Source organism: Zalophus californianus, chromosome 2, assembly GCF_009762305.2.
Source record: "Zalophus californianus isolate mZalCal1 chromosome 2, mZalCal1.pri.v2, whole genome shotgun sequence".
Lineage (NCBI taxonomy): Eukaryota > Metazoa > Chordata > Mammalia > Carnivora > Otariidae > Zalophus > Zalophus californianus.
Genome location: NC_045596.1, coordinates 2,252,153 through 2,272,527, shown reverse-complemented (window position 1 = coordinate 2,272,527; position 20,375 = coordinate 2,252,153). Strand labels below are relative to the sequence as shown.

At 59.9% G+C, this 20,375-nt stretch overlaps 1 protein-coding gene across 1 annotated transcript; it reads right to left on the bottom strand.

Annotated features, from left to right (window-relative positions):
- Positions 1–1,137: 1,137 nt before the first annotated feature.
- On the bottom strand, positions 1,138–18,437 carry MSANTD1 (Myb/SANT DNA binding domain containing 1). Its single transcript, XM_027597354.2, has 4 exons — positions 18,359–18,437; positions 14,815–15,079; positions 11,071–11,346; positions 1,138–9,487 (listed from the first exon to the last, which is right to left on the bottom strand). Exons 1-4 carry the CDS (start codon positions 18,372–18,374, stop codon positions 9,247–9,249), a joined length of 798 nt encoding a protein of 265 aa, XP_027453155.1. The 5' UTR covers positions 18,375–18,437; the 3' UTR covers positions 1,138–9,246.
- Between the last annotated feature and the right edge of the window lie 1,938 nt (positions 18,438–20,375).

Here is a 20,375-nt window from a genome sequence, read left to right as displayed (position 1 = left end):
ACCAGTGACCCCGTGCACAACATGCTCTCCCGGGCTCCGCGAGCTGCTCCAGGAAATGGTCGAACCCAAGGAGGGGGCCGTGGGACCCTGGGATCCGCAGGCCGGCGGTCAGAGCGTGGGTGACTGTGGGGTCTTAAGTGGAGGGGCGGCCTCATGGGACTGAGCCCTTCCCCGTGGGGTCTGACGCCTCCTCCAGGAGGAGACTGTCGGACTGAGTTAGATTGGGGGGGACACTCAGTTGGTGTCAGACAATTGCTTGATGATGTCGGGGAAAACACAACAGAGTTGGGTGCAGAATCACACACTGACACCCCTAACATCACACCCTTGACCCCCAGCCCTGCCCACGCCACAGCCCTGACCCTCAGCCCTGACTGTCCCACAGCCCTGACCACCTGAAGCCTTTAGATCCCCATGGCGTCTCCATCACTTCTGCCTCCCAAGCCGCACTCGAAGCTCACCTTGGACCCCATCTACCCTGGAACCGTGCAGGGAAGGATCCTGGGAAACATGGCTCCCAGCACAGAGAGCATGGATAGAACACTCCAGAAAACACAGTGTCAGAAATCCACCTCGGGCCCTTCGAGAGGCCGAGCTTCTTCCCCAGAAGAGGGAAGGCAGGTCCTGGGAGAGGCGGCCCTACCCGCTCTTGGGGGACAGAGGGGGCCTGGGGGGGCTGGGGAGGGAGTCCAGCCCTGCCTGGGGGGGAGTGGCTGGGCCGCGGCCCCCCAGCCCGTGCACAGGCACTTACAAGTAGGAGCTCCTTTGTCTGTCCTGCCTCCTATAGGCCTTGCCATCTACCGCACATCACCAGAGTTTTTAAAGCTCTTCGTCATATGCCATTTTGGAAATTTTATTAATCAAATTAGGCCACTTTTTCCTTTTATGATTTGTCTCATCAGAGAGGTCTTGGCCCCGAGGTCATATGTTCTTCCAAAATTTCTTCTACATGTTTTCCACTTTTAAGATTTTATTTGAGAGAGAGAGAGAGAGCACATGAGGGGGTAGGGTCAGAGGGAGAAGCAGACACCCCGCCGAGCAGGGAGCCCGATGCGGGACTCGATCCCGGGACTCCAGGATCATGACCTGAGCCGAAGGCAGCCGCTTAACCAGCTGAGCCACCCAGGCGCCCCGTTTTCCACTTTTAACATTTACATCTTTAATCCATCGGAGATGAACCTTGTAGAAGGTTATAAGACATTTGTCCCTGTCTCCTTGCCAGTCACGAACAACCACAGACCACCGAACGCTGGGTATGGAGGTCTCTGCCCCTACGTGTGTCAAATCCCAAGTCCGGGTAGGTTGGCCCGTTCTGGATCTTTCCCCACCAACACTAGTCTCTACCTGAGGCAAGTCCACGTGGCCCTGAATGTTCGGTTTTATCTGTGAAAAAACAAAATTCAGCTGAGTACGTTTGAAGATCTAATTGGCTTCACGTAATGATTCATGAACCAAGCGGTGTCTCATCTCAGAAAGGGGTCCAAGGAGATGCACAAAACGGAAGCCATTTATAGGCGGAAGTGGGGAGACAGGAAAGAATGTGTTGTGTCAGGCAAGGTTCTCCCCAGGGACATGAGCCCCCGGGATGTCCTCTCTCCCCCAGGGACGTCCTCCCCCCAGGAACATCCTTCCCACCAAGTGACGTCCTCCTGAGAGACATCCTACCCCCCGGGGACATCCCCCCGAGGGACGCGGCGTCACACCTTTTGCCCAGGTGTCCCTCTCTGTTCCTTACTATGATTAGAGTCCTCTCCAGCTCCGTTTATTTGTAAGCATTTCATAGCTTTGGTTGTTATGAATGGGAGTTTTCCCGTTTCTAACCAGTTATTAATAATATAGAAAAAAGGAATTTTATGTATTAATTTTATTTATTTATCGCTTATTAATCTAGTAGGATTTGTTAAATATTTCAAGTTTCCTGGTTTTATGATCATGTCGTTAGCGAAAACAGATAATCATTGCCTCTCCTTTTCCAATGTTCGCACCATGACTTTGTCCTTGGCCGATGCAGACCCACAATGACAGTCCTACGGGGCGTGGCTGTCACTCGCTGGCTGGCTGAGGGGCGGGGGGTGGGGGGGGTGCGTCGTCTGCGTCCCTTTCCCTGCAAGTCCTGTCATGATGAGAGCTTTTCAAGGGACCGTGTGCGCGATGCAATCCGATGGCGTCCCCCACGCAGACTTGGTGAGTTTGGTAGTTCTGCTGGAGGTTCTCTGACTGGGAAGGCCCTCACTTTTCTCAAAGAAGCCTTACTTTGTTGTGGTGTCTTATATTTGCTAGTATTTTATTTAGAATTTTCACTTTATTTTCCTGTGTTTTTGTTTTGGTTTTTTTTTTAAGAATCAGGTTGGTATTAAGGCTTTGGTTGGTTCGGGCAGGAACTGGGACATTTTCATCTTTTTTTAGGGTCTGACATGGTTCAGACAGCATCTTGGGAAGGCATTTTGACAATTCCTTTTGATCCTGCAAAATCCCGCACTAGGAACCGACTGCACAAAAATACGTGCTAGTTACAACTCACACAGAAAAAAAAATCTAATTAAAAAATGGGCCGAGGATCTGAATAGACCTTTCTCCAAAGAAGACACACAGATGGCCAGCACGAAAAGATGCTCAGCATCACTCATGGCAGGGAAATGGCAATCAGAACCTCACCTCGTTAGGACAGCTCTCGTCACAAAGACCAGAAAGAACCAATGTTGGCGAGGACGTGGGGAGAGGGGACCCTCGTGCTCTGTCGGTGCGCAAGCGGGCCGGTGCACCTGCCGCCACACGGGTGAACGTGGAGAACGCCATGCCAGACACACTGCACTCACATGACGGCCTGGGGGAATCAAGTGCCCGGAGACAGACAGTAGGGCACCGGGTGTCAAGGGCCGGGAGCAGAGAAGGGGGGTGCTGCTCCCCGGGGACACAGGGCCAGTCGGGGAGGGTGGAGGGCAGGGGCACGCCACTGTGGGAACCGACTTGCTGCCACTAAACTAGACCCTCAGCAATGGTTAAAGTGGTAGATTTTATGTTGTGTGTCTTTTACTGCATTTAAAAAACTAGGTGGAAATGCTAAGGACTTCAACTGTCCAAACGATTTGTAAAAAGAGTAACAAGGCTGAAAGATGTATGATGTCAGACCTCAACACTTACCGTAGTTAAGACAGTGATGTGTTGACACAAGGGTGGAAATCATCACTAACGGACAGAATGCAGACTGTGGATGGAGACACACACACGTGGGGGCAATTTATTGATTGATTTTTAAAGCTTATTTTCTAGTAATCTCCCCACCCAGTGTGGGGCTTGAACTCACCACCCCGAGACCGAGAGTCACTCGCTTCACCCACTGAGCCAGCCGGGCATCCCTGGGCAGCTTATTTTTAAGGAAAATTGCAAAACCACTGGGGAGTGCAGAGCCAGCCTCGTCTGCAGTCGGTGCTGTGACACCAGACCCCTCCCTCACCCGCGAGCCACGGAGCGGAACGCGGGGACTTTCCTGGCCAACTTTCCGTTCCCCTAGAGCTGTCTGGTCTGGTTCTAAGAACGCTCGCTAGCGTGCACAAGCGCACACAGGATGTCCTCCGCACCACGGCCGAGAGCTGGGAAGGATCTGTCCGTCGGCAGGGGAGCTGCCGCACGACGGCACCCAGGAAGGTGTCCATGACCCTGAACGGGGCGGGTGCAGAGGCTGGGTGCGGAGACACACACACGTGCCCGCCGGCTCCTCTTCCCGACCATGTCACACACGCACACCAGGGTAACCAGGAAGGGGCTCCCTGGTGACCAGAAGGAGTCCCAGGGTCGCGTGAGCGCCAGAAACCCCCGCACCAAGAGCTGTTTTCCAAAGGAGACCGGTGACCTGCCAAAGACGGTGTGGCCAGCGCCCAAACTGCAGGGCGTCCTCCGCCCGCCCCGGCCCACTCCCAGCTGTGGTCGGAGCGTCCACGGGACACAGTGAGGTTCGTGTGGCTGCCCAGCCCCGCAGAGGCCAGCACGCCCTGCACCCTCGCCCCAGTGAGTGGCCGTCGCTCTGGGGGCCACCGAAGTCCCACAGCCCCCCTGGGAGGATGACCCCTGCATTTTCCGGGGTTCTCTCCTCCCTCCTCTCCCGACACGCATGCGTGGTTCACCGTGAGGCCCCTGCACCTGCTCCCTCCTCTTCCCCTGCCTTTACCCAGTGGTGGGGTCACCACTGTGCGTAAACACGAGACGGTGGGGGTCCCCGAAGGCAATGGCACGCAGCAGGGGACTGATACCACCTTGGAAGGAAGCAGTGATGTTGAGCTAGTGCCCACGAGGCCCCCATCCGGGACCTCTGCTCCTGGGGGGCGGAAAGCGCTGGTTGTGGGCCTGTGGATCTGCTCCAGTAAACACACCTCACGTGGGATAGCAGCAGCAAAGGGTGTCCCCACGACCGAGCTGAAGAGTCCCCCGTTGTCCTCCAAGACACATCTGTCTTTGGAAGCCGACCCGAGATGCGCCGGGAATCCACACTCCTGGAAGGTAAGGTGGCTCCGGGGCCATTCAGGGGATGGGCCTGTTCTTCGGTCCAGTTACACCTTCAGGAAGTGGGTAGGCGACCTGGGGGTTGGTGCGGGGTCCCACTGGGCCCACCGGAGGTGGGTGGGGGCTGCGCCTGCGTGTGCTGTGAGCGTCCGGACTCGGAGCCTGGCGATGGCAGCTGGCTCAGGGCCAGTCAGCACGGGGACGCTGACGGAAACCAGGAAGGTCCTGTCGGCCTGCTTCCCCGGCGGGAACGTGTGGGCTCCCACCTCACCGAATTCCCGCCCCAGACTTGCTCAGCTGGCTCCCGGGAGGCCGACTCTCGCGTTTCTAGCAGCCCCTCTGGTGCTGGTTCTCCCCGAAGCGCGGCCCCTCCAGCTCCGAACCCACTGTCTTTGTTCGGGGTGTCTCCCCACCCCCATCGTCAAGCCCCTGTTTTACAACCACCGACTCCCCATTCCGGGCACACCGCAGGGGGTCAGCAAGACAGAGGTTAGAGGGAGGGAGGCAGGGCCTCCTCTGGGCCTCAGCGCACAGGGGCCATCAGGGTGGGGGAGGACGCACACAGGCCTCAGCGCCTCTCCTCACCCCTGTCCCCGCCGCGGGACACTCGGAGCTTCCCAGGACACCCAGCGACAAATAAGGCCACCGTGCATGTTCTCATCCCCGTTGCCTCGCACACGTGCCTGGGCCTCCCCCGAAAGGGACTGTGGTCTGTGGGCCACCGAATGTCCCTGAGCCCCAAACAGTTGTTACGGAAGAAAAACGCCCTCGGTCATCTTCAGCGTGCTGCCATGCGCAGTGCTGGGTCCTCGGCGAGAATCAGGACGGGCACCAAAACCCCGGCCAAGGGTCCTGCGTCCCTCCCACCACACACACGCGAAAAACACCAGTTTCCCAAGAGCGTCCCTGATGAGGCAGTGACGCGTACTGATTTTACTAAACCTTGGCCCTTGGGCACATCTTTCTAATATTCTGTGTGACACACTCTGGTCCCACCCTCAGCGCGACGCCGTCGGGGGAGCAGCCCGTGCGCCATCGTCCCGCTACCGCCGAAGGACACCTGGACACGCTCTCCACGGAAACACGCTTTTTACCTGAAGGGACTCGTGCGTCTCTTGGAAATGGACAGCTGCCCCTGCGTCACCACGTGGTCGTGGTGACCAGCGCCAAAATTCCGGCTCTTGTGCCAAGATCAGAACTTCGAAGGAGCCACCTCCACGGCCCGAGCCTGACAACTTGCCCCAGGAGGGCGACAAGAGTGCGTTTCTGCTGGCGTCTGCCGCGCTGTGGGCACAGAAGCCTGGCCTGACCTGGTGGAGTGGTATGTTCCACGGGCCCGGCACACGGCGGTACGGGAGCGCGGCGAGCGGGGCTCCCCCGGGCGCCACACAGCTCTGGAAGCGCTGGCGGGCTGAGTCCACATGGCGACCAGCTGCATGGCCAGGGTCCTCCAGGAGGGGTGTCCACAGCGACCTGCACGCGTTAGTAAAAGATCCCTTTCTTTTCCAAATACCCATCGGGGCAGCGCCGGATGTCCCGCTGAGACTCGCACGTCCCGTGGCAGACCGAGTCTGGAGCCGGTCGGGGCGGTGGTCAGGGCAGCCCGCGGCCTTCTCCCAAGCCAGAGATCGTAGGGCGTGTAATACATACCCCTCTTCTCGTGAAAACCTTTTGTTTGGGAAAATGTATTTTTCATGCAATTGTTGTTTATGTCAACATGTAATGGGTTTATTGTTATTTTTAAATGAGTACAGTTTTTAAGTCTTGGGCTTGATTTCTAGTACGGTCGTCTCTTAGGGTTAGTATTGGTAGTGAGGACCCACAGGAACACAGGCGGTGACATCTTCAGTCTCTCCTAGAGCGTGGAGTGGCCCTGCTGGCACCGAGGCCCCTACCCTGGGCACCAACCAGCAAGCGCGTCTCCAGCCTGTGGGATGAAGCCCCACCGCTCCCGCCGGCTCGTGACATGTTCCGCTCCCCCTCGCGGAGTCTGTTTCTGTCTCCTGATGGTTTTCCAGCTCTGACCCTGGCAGACGGCACACCGGCCGCAGGGGTGTACGATGGCACGCTCGCGTTTTATTCTGCATTTCCCGGCGCTTCGTGAGGCCCTGCAGGTCTCCTTCCATCCTTTAGCCTCATTCCCTTTGCCCTCATTTCTTTTTCATTCGAACTTAAAAATACTTCCTTCAGGGGCACCTCCGTGGCTCAGTCCGTTAGGAATCTGACTCTTGATCTCAGCTCAGGTCATGGTCTCAGGGTCGTGAGTTCAAGCCCCGTGTCAGGCTCTGCGCTGGGTGTGGGGCCCCCTTAAAAAAAATAAACAACTTTCTTCCATTTCAAAACAAAAACCCACAATGTTATTGAGAATATTGTTGGAATTACATTAATAAAATGATGACACTTTACTTTGGAGCTTTTAGGAGCATGTGGTTTCTCCACATGCTCAGGAATTGTTTTAGATTTTACAATAAAACCACACAGTTTCCTTCGTGTCAATCCTGGACCATTCTGGTTAAACTCGTTCATAGATTCCCTGCGGTTCTCAATCATGACTGTGAACGGAATATTCCATTCTCATAATTCACAGGTTCAAGGTGGTTTAAAGAGCTTTTGATCTCTTGTATATCTCCTTCCTGGGAATATAAAAATATCATCTGAAAATAAAGGTAATTTTCTGTTATCCTGCTTATTTTGTTTGTCTTAATGCATTAGCTAAAAATACCAATGTTAAATAATAAAGGTGAAAGCAAGCTTGTTCGTCTGGTTCCCGATTTCCATTTTTGGTACAGGTTGTCTTGCTGGATCTTATCAAATAGCTTAGCGTTTACTGATATAGCCACTTCCCCACCTTAACGGACCGATAACTACAGAAGAAATCAGAAACTCGCGATGGACACACGGTTTACGAAGGGCGTGACATGGGCGGTCGCGCGGCTGACCTCCGCCGGTCCGCACCGGCTCCGCTCCAGTCCAGCGGAGCGTAAGACAGCACCGACTCCGTGACACATGGAGAGAGCGAGCCCTGACCCCACACTCAAAGAGAAAGCTGGGAAAATAAAACAGTGCGAACGGCCTCTAAGTTCAAAGGCAAAAATGCTATGTAACATACTGCAACCGCGGCCTTCCACTGCTATGGAAACCCTGGTGCGCGTCACGGCCACGGCACCAGCTCCAGAAGCACCAGGACGGTCACCCAGAGCCGCAGTCTGTTGCCACCTCGGTGACCCTCGGGCATGGCTGCTCGGACGGGGATCCATCCAGTGGCCCAGTATCTGTCAAACGACCAAGTTCTCACTGGGGCATGTTGTCTCAGAGGCAGCTGCTTCCTGTGCCTGCAACCAGCCCCTGGCTCGGGTCTTCAGCACGCGACGCCCCAGGGTCTCCCCTGCAGTGGGGTGCTGGGGCTTGTTCCATGCACGCCTCCCCCCACAGCTGCGGTGATATCGTGCTGCTAGCTGACACTGGCCTTGGCGGGAACACCGCATGTTTTGGCAGAAATACGGCAAGTTCACACTTCAGCAGAACTGCCTGTTACACGTTCACCAAACTATTGCCTTTGGTCCCAAAGCAGCATGGTTTGAGTCCACGGCACTACGCTGAGGAGGTCCCCGAAGTGGCTGAGCCGGGCACATCCTGCCCCTCTGGGCTCCACGGCCGCCCAGCCTCTTGCCCACTGCAGCCGGGCCTGGGGCTGGCCTCGGCACCACCTGGGCGACCACGGGCAGCTGGCTTCAAGGACCACTGCAGCGTCAGATGACTGTGACAGCCTCCTGGCAGGACCTCTGCCTTCACCCCACCCGCCACAGGTCTGCTCAGGAGCTGTCAGGAGTTTTCCTAGACCGTAAGTCAAACCACGTTACCTGCCGTGTCGCCTCAGAACCCTGCTGTGTGGGCAGCAACATGCTGGTCCCAGGCAGGGAGCCCTTTGTCTTTGCAGCCGGGGACCAAAAGCCCCAGTGGCCGACAACACTTAGGAGGAATTCAATAGAGAAGTGTCTGGAAAGGTTTTCCCCCTGGTGACGGGGGGGTGCAGGGAGGTGAGCTTTGTCTCACAGCTTGGGGCGCCGCACCCCTGCTCGGCCCTGCACCGCGGGTCCCGATCCAGAGGGCCTGCCCGACTGGAGTGTGAGTGCGTGAGGCCAGGTCTCCGTCTCATCAGCGCAACATCCCGGGCCTAGAAAACCGAACCGGGTGGTACACGTGGGCAGCTGTCCTTGCTTTGTTAGCATTCTCGCGGGCTCTTTGGGGTTCGCCCTGGTGTCAGAGGCTAGCTCTGAAAGACGCTATGGACTCTGGTGTGGGATGAAACAGCTGTCTCCCCTTCCCCTTTAGGGAGGGTTTCTGTTCTGGGCGCAAAGCTGCCACCAGCCTGTTTCTGTTCGCTTTTGTTTTTGGAATAGACCAACCTGGTGCATTCCCTCTGAGCTGAGAAAAGCGAACTCTGCTTCCAGGGAGTTATGAAAAATTACACATTTGATATCAAAAGCCATTTCAAGTATCACTGATAGTGACGGTATTGGAGAACAGATGCTAGGAGTTCTTACTAGGGAATGGCCCCAGAGTGAGCCTGGAGTCCCCGGCCTGTGTCTGAGGAGCGGCTTCCATGCGGGGAAGTCCGAACCGGGAGCAGCCCCAGGGGCCAGCAGGAGGCCGTCTGCCTCCTCCGGGACCCGGCCTGGCCCGGCTGGCCCGTGTCGTGTGGTCGGCTTGCCTGGCCCTGGCTGCCCGCCCGCCTACCCGCCCGGCAGCCTACACGTTGGACTTGGCGATCATCTTCTCCAGCAGGCTCATCATGCGCTCCTGCAGCTGCAGGCTCTGCACCTGCAGGAGGTTCTGCTGGTCCAGCACGCGGCGCACCTCCCGGCACGTCTCCTCCATGGCACGGCTCAGCTTGCGCTGCTCCTCCAGCATGGCCTCCAGCAGCCGCAGCTTCTTCTTCTGGAAGTGGCAGCTCTGCACCTTGCGCTTCTTCACGGGCCGCTCGTCCGACCTGGAAGGACAGTGCCGGCGTGGGGATGGCGGGCCGCAGGGTCGGGGCTCCACCCGCCCGACTCTCCCAACCACCGCGGTGGACACGTGGGAAGTGGAGGCCCTGGGCAGTGGTGAGGAGGGGCTGCAGCTCTCCCGCTGTGACAGGAGGGGGCCACAGGGGCCGCAGGCACTGCCACCCTGTGGGACTCGAGGCAATCAGGTGACCTGGGTCCCAGGGCCATCCAAACACCCGTAGCCTGCGTAGACAGGGTACACCATACCACAAGAGCACCCCTGAACCCACTGAGCGCGTGCTGAACCCACAGGCCCAGTGTGGGGCTCGGGGGCAGTGGCCACATGCAGGGAGAGACGAGGAGGGCTGGTGGGTGGGGGGCGCTGCGGCTTCTCCCCCGGGCCCGGAACCTCAGCCCGCGCCATGGCCCTGCCTTGTGCTCTCTGCCCCGGGGTGGTGAGCATCCCTGGTCTCACTGGCCACACCCCACCAGTACCCCCAAGACCTTGCCAGTCCCCTCGTCTGGGCCCTGTGCTTCGAAGCAGAACGGCGCCCCAGCGGCTCCCGTGTCCCAGCCCTGGTGCGGTGGCTGGGGCAGCCGCGAGTCGGGAACCGGGTCAATCCACGGACACATCTGGCCATAAACCTCAGGTTTCCAGCTGATTCCGTCTGGCCGTCACAAAGGCACTCTTGTCTGGGGTCTTTGCTCCAGGGAAGGGGCGCTGGACAAACTGAGCAGCAGCCCCTGATTTCCGACTCCCCCAGACCCTCCTCACCTCACGCCGTCTGACAGACCTGAAGGCCAGTGCTCCACCTGCTCTCTGCCTTCTCTTCCCCAAATGGCCAACTCCTATTCACCCCTGAAAGCCGACCCCAAATGTCCCTCCTCTGGTTGCCGGGCCTGCACACCACCGGCTGTGTCTCCTGCACACCTGTCAGTGGGCATCCTGAGGGTGGGTTCACGCAGCCGGTGCTGGCCTAGCAGGACGTCTGCGAAGGGCAGAGGGGACGGGCATGCACACTGCCACCAGCCGAGGAGCACACTCCGGGGGCTCAGCCCATGCCCCTCCCAGCCAGCCTCGCCAGGGCAGGGAGGAGGACCCCAGGGTGGGGTCTGCTAGGGGGTGACAGGGAGCCCAGGAGCCAGAAACTGGGGGTTGGTGGGGGTGGGGCACTTGGTCTTCCTCTGTGTCCCTTCTCTCTCATGACACTTAGACAAAGTGCTGATTTATCCCCATTTTACAGAGGGAGACTGAGGCCCAGAGAGGTCAAGGACTTTCCACACAGCCACAAAGTGATGGAGCCAGGAGATGAACCCAGACTATGGACATGATGGCCCGCACTTCAATACCTCCTGCCTCCCCGTCCGAGGCCAGCCTGTCTGAGGCCGCCCCGTCCGAGGCCAGCCTGTCTGAGGCCGCCCCGTCCCTGGAGGCCCTTGCATACCACCTAGGCCTTTGCAGCCAGCCAGGGACGGAGAGGAGGCCACTGCCCCGGGAGCTGCCGGCCCTCAGCGCTCCCAGCCCCTCCTCTGGCCGCTGGGCTCCTGGCCCCTCTGCTGGAGGTGGGGGCAGGGAAGGAAGACACACCTGAACTTAAGGGACAGTAAGCTGGAGGAGCTGTCGGAGCCATCGTCCTGGAAGCGGCCTTCGTAGGAGCACTGGTCATACGGTAAGTACAGAGGGGCGGACTTAGCAGGCGGCGACAAGGACGCCTCGGTCTGGGACGCGGAGGGCCCCGGCTGCTGGCCGTCCGGCACTTTGCCATCACAGGACTCGGGGACCTTGGCCAGAATCCTATCAATGGCTAGGTAATAGGGCCAGTCGGGCGGGACGGACTCGCTATCTGTCATGCATTTTAATTTCCTGAAACGAGAGACACAAGAGCCAAGGGTGAGAGACGGAGCTGCCCCCGGCCTGTCCCGCCTGGCCCTCGGCTGCGGGGCCCCGGGGAACCACTCTTGGCCAGAGAGCCTCCCCGGAAAAACTGGCCAGGCTCCAGGGCCAAGGTGACATGAGACTCGGAAAGAAGTCGGGCTGGGGACCTACCCCACGGTGGGCGCCAGAAACACGCGGCCCACACGTGGACACGACCGTGTGAGCGCCGGGACCCTGCGTGGAGCTGCCTCTGTCCTTGCTGGTCTGTAGTTTCTACACTCCCTACAAGGAACAGATACTGCTTTTAAGTAGGTTCACCAGCAATAATAAAGTAAACACAGGAATAAAATAGCATTACAAGTATCGTATAATGCAAACATAAGGAGTCAAAATAGAAGAAATCTGTTTTTCTAAAGAAAACGCCTCAGAAGCGAGAACCACAGGAGTTAAGGGCGCAGGCTTCAGCGTCCCACAGATCTGAGCTGTGTCTCATCTCCACCACTCTGCTATGTGACCTTGGGCAGGTTCATTAACCTCTCTGAGCCTCCATTTTCACATCAGTAAAAGGGGATGAGCAAAGTAAACTCCTCGTAAGCTTTAGGGAGAATTTAATAATTTAATAAGACAATGTTCCTGGCAAACAGCAAACTGACCAGATAACATTCTTGGCTGAAGATACCAGGAGGCAGCAGCATCCCTACTTAGACTCCAGGGCCATGGGTATGCACAGCATAGCTCTGCCCACCATGGACGGGGACCCCGCCCAGCCCTGTGTCCTGCCCTTCCCTGCAGACAGGCCTTGTAGGTCCCTGGGGCTTGGCCGAATTCTGGGGGCTCAGGGATGGGAGACATGGCTGCAGGAGAGCTGGGAAGCCCTGGCCAGGCCAGGAAGGAGGCCACAACTGGGTGGGGGGGGAGGGGCGTTTCTGTCTGCCCCATCAGATCCAGCCTTAGTCTGTGGCCCCTACATTCCTGCCCCATGCTCCTCCCAAGTAGGAAGGCCCTCAAGCTATAAGAGACCCCTGTGGCCGGATGGCTCCTGCCTCCTGATGTGGGGCTCCTGCCAGCGTGGGCCCCTGGTCACACTGGTCACTGGAAACACTCAGCTGACCATCTGAACGAGTTGCCTTCAGCAAACGGGCCCACCTGGACGGCAAGGGGGTCTGTGGCTCAGGGCAGCAAGCCAAGGCCAGCATCCACCAAGCAGAATGTCCTCAGTAGAAAGCCAGGGACAAGCCACAGAGGGAAAGGCATGGCTGCTCCGTCTCCCGACCCCAGGACCATCCATCACCCTGGAGGCCTGCACAGATTCCAGGTGCATGCAGTAGAGGACTGCACCTGGGGCCCACACCCAGCCTCTGCCTAGGCTCCCTCCAGCCCCTCCAGACGCCCCCCTGTGCTTGTTCTGACCACTCAAGCCAGGCTACTCCTTGGAGAAATGAGGGAAGGCCTGGCTCTGGCACAGGAGACCCCGGTAGGGTATTCCAAGAGACCATGCTCCATGGAACCTGGCTACCCCCTCAGGCTTCCTCAGCCTGACAACCCTAATATGTAAAGAGCTACAGTGAAAAAACAAGAAAAGACTTTGCTGTGGGAGGCTTTCGGGGTGTGGGTGGGGGGAAACAGATAAAGAACTAGTCAACCAATGAAAGCATCAGCCTGTTAAAGGCTGTGTGGCCTTGGGCAAGTCCCTCCTCTGCTCTAGGCCTCAGTTTCCCCCTCAGGGAATGGGAAATTGAAGTGTTGTATACGCATGCAGTCCTTCCCCCCAGCAGCAGACTGCAGCGTCTGGAGTGGAGCCCTGCCGGAGGGCCCAGGCCCCTGCTCTGCTGCAACCTCCTCTCCTAGGACCTTCTTGGCCCACATCCCCCACCTTCAGGAACGGAACAGAACACCTCCCCTGGGACTCTGAAGAAGTCTCTCAGGATAAATAATGAATAACTCGCCCAGACGCCAATCAGAGCCCATGAATTCCTGAGTCAGACGGGCAGCCCCCTCACCAGGCACAGAGGGACGCGCCGTGTGCAAGGAGGAGAGGGTAACAGGAACACACACGTCTACAGACAACTCAGCCCTCACATCACAAGCTGGTGGCTGGAACTGAACATTGTTTACGTTGTGAACCAGGCCTTCGGGCCCTTAGTGGCTGCCTCCCTTCTGGCCCCTGGGCCTGCCTGGGAGCTGGGGCTGTGGGTGGAGATGGGCCTTCGGGCAGGTGCAGGCTCTGGAACTACTCCTCCAAGGGCCATGGAAACAGCCGACGGGGTGTCAGGGGCCCTGCGAGCCTCTGCACGTCTCCAGGCCCCAGACGGGCTGGGAGCTGCGGGCCGGGAGGGTCCTCTCGAGGTGCCCAGGGCAAGACTGCACGCCCTGTCTACACCCAGCCTTGACTGCACCTCTGGCCCCTGCTCACGGCAGCCACTAGGGCGGGCGGAGGCGGCCGGGGTTGGAAGCCGCTGGGCACGTGCACCTCTCGGGGACACTGACAGGCCCACCCCTGCCAGTATACCCTACGGCCCCCCACTCTCACTGCTGCTCTTCCACAGCCCCCAGCTCCGGGGCGACCTGTCCCCCAGCAAGACCGTAGCCTGACCACGACCCTAGCCCTGCCAGTGACCTTTGCCCTGCCCGTGACCCACTCCACACTTGTGACCTTGGCCACGCCCAGGACCCTCTGCACACAGTGACCGTCCGCAGACAGGCCTGGCTGCCACACAGCCCGAGGTGCTGGGCCTGTGGGGCTGTAGCTGGCTCCCCCCACAGGTACCAGAGCTCCCCCGCCCGGGAACCCCATCCGCGGCCCCCCTCAGGCTGCCAGGGCTGGGTGGCCACAGTGGGGAGGGTGGAGGCAGAAGGGGGGCCAGGCCTGGGTCCCCACTGCTTCGTTCCACAAACAAGGCCCCTCCCACAAGTGGGGGCCTGCTGGGCACTGCAACATCAGCCCCACCATACACCCCGCTCCCTGCCCGTGGCCCGTGCCACCTGCACTCGCAGCTGGGCTCGGCGGCTGCCGGAAAGGACAGAGCGTCAGTACCAGGTGGGACTTGCAGGCCTGGGGGCTGAGCCTCCTTCTCACCCCGGCCTCAGTTTCCCTGCTTAGCCAAGCCACGCCTGAGCGGCTGGCCCGCGGTCTCCCGGCTGGCAGGAGGGCATGTGGAGGCCGAGTGGACGCCGCCTACAGGTGGCAACCAGGGCAGGGGCCTGGGGTAGGGTGCTGACCGCCCCAGGCCCACCTGGCTGGGCCTCAGCTCCCCCGCCTCCGTGACGGGAGGCAGCACAGACAGTCTGTGCAGGCCCCATCTCACGGCCGGGCTCTGCCCACACAAGGCCTCCCTGACTCAGCTCTGGGGGGGCCGCGGCAGCCCCCGCAGCCTGGGCGCAGCCGGCCGGCCACTGGGCGGGAGTGCGGGCTGTGCGGGCTGTGGGGGCACGCGGCTCGCAGCTCGCGGAGCCCACCTGTACTGGAAGGTCATGTTGGTGATCTTGATCTTGATCTCCTCGCCCAACCGGCGCTCCCCGGTCATCTCCAGCAGCTTGCTGGCCATCTTCTCGTACACCTTGGCGTTGCGCTTGGTCTGCTTCAGCTCGTCGAAGAACTCCTCCCAGACGAGCATGAGGCCACGCATCTCCGCGTCCGTCCAGTTGCGGGCGCGCCGGTGCTTCTCTGTCTGAGGGGACACGAGGTAGCCGGGCACTTCGGCCGCTGCCATGCTGCAGGCTCCTGTGGGGTTAAAAGAGTGCACTCAGGCGGGGCCTGTGGCCTGCGCACCAGGGCGGGAGCCCCACTCCTGGAAGGCAGCTCCGCGCTCAAAATGGGGCCTACATCTGACAGGCAGGAATTTAGTTAAAAGCTTTTAAACGGGAAACGTCATTTTGATGTCACGTTTCCATAGCAACAGAGCAACTGCATAAGCTACAACAACAGAAACCTTTTAACTGAAAGCGCAGGAATCAGGGCTGCCCTGACGGGCCATCAATACAGCAGCAAGCAGGCCAGACCCAAACCCGGCGGCCTAGGCGCCCGCCCTGCCTCCCACCCCAAGCCGTCAGGAGCCTGGTGCGCACTGGGCTCGCAGGACTCCCGAGGGCGGGGGTCCAGGCCGCGGCCCCCACCTCGGTCCCGCCCCTCTCACACAGGCCAGGGACCCAGGGGAGCGCAAGATGGAGAGTCAGGGGGACAAATGAAGAGGGAGATGTGGAGACAGAGAGAAGGGTGGGCAGCAGGGGGTGAGGGTGCAGAGGCGGATGCCCCCGGGGACCCGCGGCAACTCTCGCCTACCCAGGATGTGCTCCACACACAGCGTGCCCCTGGCCACGTGCTCACATGTGATGGGAAATGCACGGATCCCAGGCTGGGCAGGATATGGCCTGTCTCCCTCCTTGAAGGTGGGACTGGTTGCCGGCCTGGGTGATGTGGGGAGGGCAGAGAAGCCAGGGCAGTTCTTGAGGCCAGAGCGTGGCAGGCAGCAGGCGGGCAGTGTCCATTTGCCCACCTCCCACCCCGGGCAGCCCCAGCAGAGCCCTAACCTAACCCTGCTCAGTGCCATCTGTGCTCGACCTGCTTCCACCCGGCGGTGGCATGCTCCCTGTATCCCCAGTACCTCACAGAAAAGGGTTTGCTAAAGGCTTGCTGAGTAACAGAATGAACAAATGAAGGGACCAATCTTAAGTAGTCCCCCCCTTCCCAATAGATCACCTAAATTTTGCCTTTGGACTTACTGGCAAACTCCTACTCATTCTTCAAAGCCCTATTCTGACATCACCTCCTCTCTGAAGTCTTCCGACTCCATTTTGGTCCTTCCCTTTTTCCCTCATGCTGGTTGACCCTACTTTGAGCCAGGCCATTTTATTTTCTACTCTAGTTGTGTGACCCCGGGTTCAGAACACTTGCAAAAGTGAGAAAATAAGAATTCGAGGGACGCCTGCGTGGCTCAGTCGTTAAGCGTCTGCCTTCGGCTCAGGTCATGGTCCCAGGGTCCTGGGATCGAGCCCCGCATCGGGCTCCCTACTCTGCAGGAAGCCTGCTTCTCCCTCTCCCACTCCCCCTGCTCGTGTTCCCTCTCTCGCTGTGTCTCTGTCAAATAAATAAAATCTTAAAAAAAAAAAAAAAAAAGAATTCGCATATTCTCCAAACACCGGGCACTGTTTTAAGAGCTATAGACAGTTTCTTCCACTTTGATCTGCGTGGTTACTCCCATTTTACACATGAAAAGCCCAAGGGGTGGAGAGGTGAGGTCAGCCTGTGGGCAAGGGGCTGGCTGGGAGCTGAGTCGGCCGTGCTGTGTGGTCTCCTGAAGGAGCATAGGCTGTCAGGCTCCTGGTAAAAGACACCTGTCACCCCTCCTGTGCCCGTGGTCCTGGGTGGGGCACACAGGACGAAGCCAGTGCAAACTGCTGTGTGCTGGACAATCTATCTCCCCACCGTCTCCTGGGGTCCCCTAGGAGGTCCCCCAGTGCTGACAAGGTGGCTGCTGCCTGTGGCAGGGGTCCTTGGCCGTGGGACCCTCACCCTCCCTCAGCGGGTCTCTACCAGGGCTTGGCGGAGGCTCATCCTGACGTCTCGAGGGCCAGGGACATGGACTGCTAGCGCCGGCAGGGCTGGGAGGGCACACCGCAGGACGGAAGTGAGCTCTGCTCCGTGACACGGGGGGATGGGCCTGGCTCACCAGGAAGGCAGAGGGCACCGCCAGAAAGAACGAGGCTCACAGCGGCAGAAGGCCCGCTTGCGGGAACACAAAGGGGAAGCAGCAGTGAGACAGGGTGATCATCCCTGGGGGAGTGCAGGGGGTGGTAGGAAAGGTGGTAGGGAGCATGGGGGGTGGTAGGTAGGTTGAGAGCCAGGCTGGGGATGGGCTGCGGTGTCCCCTTGGGGCTGGTCAGCCGAAGTCAGCAGGAGGGTCAGCCACAGGGCAGGAGACCAGGGCCATGGAACCCATGAGGACTATGGACAGAAAGTGCCACCTAAAGGCATCAGCATTCAAAATTAAAAAACAAAACTCCAGTGGTTTTATCTGCAGGAGCCCATCGCACCTGCTGGACAGGCCCCAGCCCTGCTCCCTAGGTGTAGGTGCCCAGCCAGGCTCCGGCGTCCATGGGCCGTCAGTGAGGCTGCCTGGCATTTGTGGGTTTCTGGCGGTGGCCTAAACCGGGGGAGGGACTCCTGAAGTCCAGGCTGAAAATCACCACGGTTAACAGAGGTCCTCCTCAGACCTGCCCACGCGCCCAAGAGCTGAGGTTGGAATGGGGAGCTGTCCGTCAGGTGGAAGGATGGGAGGTGCCCCGGATGGGGTGGGTGTGCTGGGGTCAGAACTGTAAGTGCAGCGGGTGGGGGCAGCTGGGCCTCTACCCCGTCTTCAGTGGGTTCTTGGGTTGAGGCCTGCATCCTTTCTCTCCAGGCCTCAGGGGTCACCTGGGGGCACAGGGACACCACCACCTGGCCAGGCACACCTCCTAGGAAGGCTCAGGGTGGCTGTACCCTCCAGGAAGCCCCCAGTCCTCAGGCAAAGGCTCTCAGCACCCCTTGAGGGCTTTCCCCAGCACAGCTCCAAGGGCTGAGCAGGGCTGCCTCCCGGCACCTCCCAGGACAGAGGGAGGCAGGCAGAGCATGGCCGTGGAGCTGCAGGCCGGGCTGGGGACGGTGAAGACGCGTCAGGACAGTTGCTGCCCCAGGGCCCCCAGGCAGCAGGCCAGCTGGTCCCACTGCCTCCAAGGGGCAGCTGCCGGCCTGTGTGTGTCACTCTGTGCTCAGGACTCTGGCAAACCGTGGCTCCAGAGGAGGGCTCTGCACCTCCTACTTCCCCTCCAGCCAGTGCGTCCAGGGCAGTCAGGGCAAAAGGCTGGACTCCAAATGTCTTTGCAGGTTTCAGTGGGCACCGGAAGCCCCCAGAGAGGGGAGTCCTGGGGGAACTTCTGGGAGCAGAGCTCTGAGGGGGGACCTCCAAGGAAAGGTCCCGGCTAGGTGGGCGGCCCTGTCTGTCCTTGCTGGGGAGGGGCTCCATACCTTGGCACAGCTGCATGGCCTGCTGGGACCCTCAGTCTCCGAGGGATGGGGAGGCAGAGGGCCGGGGACTGGGTATCCGGCAGGACCTGCAGGGAGAAGGGGTAGTCAAGCCCTGGCAGGAGGCCAGGGGCACCTGTGCGGCCACGCCCTGTAGGCCTCCATCTCACTGTGAACGGACACTCCGTCTGAGATACTTCGGTGTGCCAGCCCTGCCCGGCCAGGCAGGCCAGCACGGGGACCCAGGGCAGGAAGCAGGTGTGCCCGTGAAGAGCCTCTGGCACCAGCCAGGGGCCAATGCCAGTGAGCCAAGCCTATCACATTGGGCAGTCGAGTTTAGCAGTGGAAACACCGCATCCTGGGCAAAGGCAGGAAAGCATGTGGAAGGTGGCGGCAGTGTGGCAGGGCGGTAGGGTTGAGTCCTGGGAGGGTGGGGCCAGAGGGTGGGGGCTGTCCCGGTGGAAGGGGGCAATGATCGTCCCAGGGTGGCCGGCTCACACTGGAAGGAAGCTCCAAGCTGCGGCCCAGCGCTGTGTGGATGGGTGGGTGCATGGGGGGCGGCTGTAAGCCCAGCTCACCAGGCTGGCACCACTGCCCTTTTCCTTACATCCCTGAGGAGCCCAGACCCTTACCTGTCAGCCCTCTGCCTCGGTGGGTCCCCTGGGCCCACCCACACCCCCAGTGCCCCTCAGGCCTATGAGCCCCAGGCTCCCTAGAGGATGTGGCCAGCAGGGAGAAGACCATTGGAGTGGCCTCCAAGTTTCCTGCTTGAGAGGCTGGTGAGGACGCGCCATCCAAGCAGATGTTAAGGCCCCCAAATCCGTGAAAACTGTAGGATGTGCTCACGGCTTCCCAAAAGGAGTCTTGGTGATGCCACAAAGCAGGCCCACATCTATGCCCACAGGCCCCAGCAGAATGCTTCATCCAGCGGCACTGAGTATGGCCAGGCTGCCTGCGGGGCGAGGTCAGCTGCCTCCAACACACCCAGCAGGGCTGCAGAGGCTTCTTCTGAAGAACAGCAGGGTCTCGCCCTCTACGGAGGGCAAGAAGGGCATGGGGCGGCAGCAAAGCCCACTCACGCCAGGGGCTCTGAGACCCTTCTTTCTAGAAAAAACAGGTGGGCCAGGTGTGCTCAGGTGCACCAGGCAGGGTCTGGCTGTTCATGCTTGGACCAGGAAGGGGGATAGAGCCTTGGAAGCTGGGAGGGACCATCGGAGGCCTCGGAATTGTATCACAGAGCAGACAAATTTGGGAAGCTGAAGTCGCCCCCATCAAATGTTGACAGCAACTGAAGTGAGACGCCAGCCGCAGCAGACAAACGCCCCACCACGGTCCCAGTGCAGAGCAAGGGGTGCTGTAGCTCCTGAGGGCAGGGGCGCAGGGCTGCCAAAGAACCCGGGGGAGGTCCGTGCGCTTGGTCACACTGCTACTCCAAGGACAGGGACTAAGCTGCTGTGTCGCCTGTCTGGCACCCACCGTGGTGTGGGCTCTGGGGCCGCCCTGCCGACGGGCAGGAACCCACGGGACTGGAGTGGACGCAGTCACGGTACCCTGCCAGAGCAGCCCGCTGCCTGGGGGTGTGGCCTGTGCCACAACACCCACCACCACGGCTCCCGAGCAGGAGCCCGCCCAGAGCTAAGAAGCACGGCGCCCCATTCAGCAGAGTAGGCAAGACTTCGGGGAGCCGCGAGGACTTCAAGCAGAATGACTTCGAAACTCAAACGGATGGGCCAGGAGCCCGGGAGCCCGGGAGCTGGCAAGGCCCCGAGGGGAGCTCAGCGGCCAGGTTCCAGCCCACGTGAGCACCCCAGGCCTGCACCAGCCCTCCCCACCCCACAGGGCCCTAGACACACGTGGAGCCAGAGACTCAACGCCCAAGCCACGTGGCCCTGGCACAACCAGATCGCGTCGCAAGCAGCTCATGTCTGCGGGGCCCTCCTGGGATGCACCCAGCCCGCTCTCTCCCCAGGGCGTGGGCCAGCGTCCCCGGCGGGGCTTCCCCGCGAGCAAGCATGCCTCA

Bases quoted from the DNA above. Each gene is read 5' to 3' on its own strand.
- MSANTD1 (XM_027597354.2), bottom strand. The intron at 11,347-14,814 runs GTGGGCTCCGCG...CTCTCGTTTCAG, and splicing joins AACATGACCTTCCAGTACAG to GAAATTAAAATGCATGACAG. The intron at 9,488-11,070 runs GTGTGTCTTCCT...CTGTCCTTCCAG, and splicing joins TTACTGTCCCTTAAGTTCAG to GTCGGACGAGCGGCCCGTGA.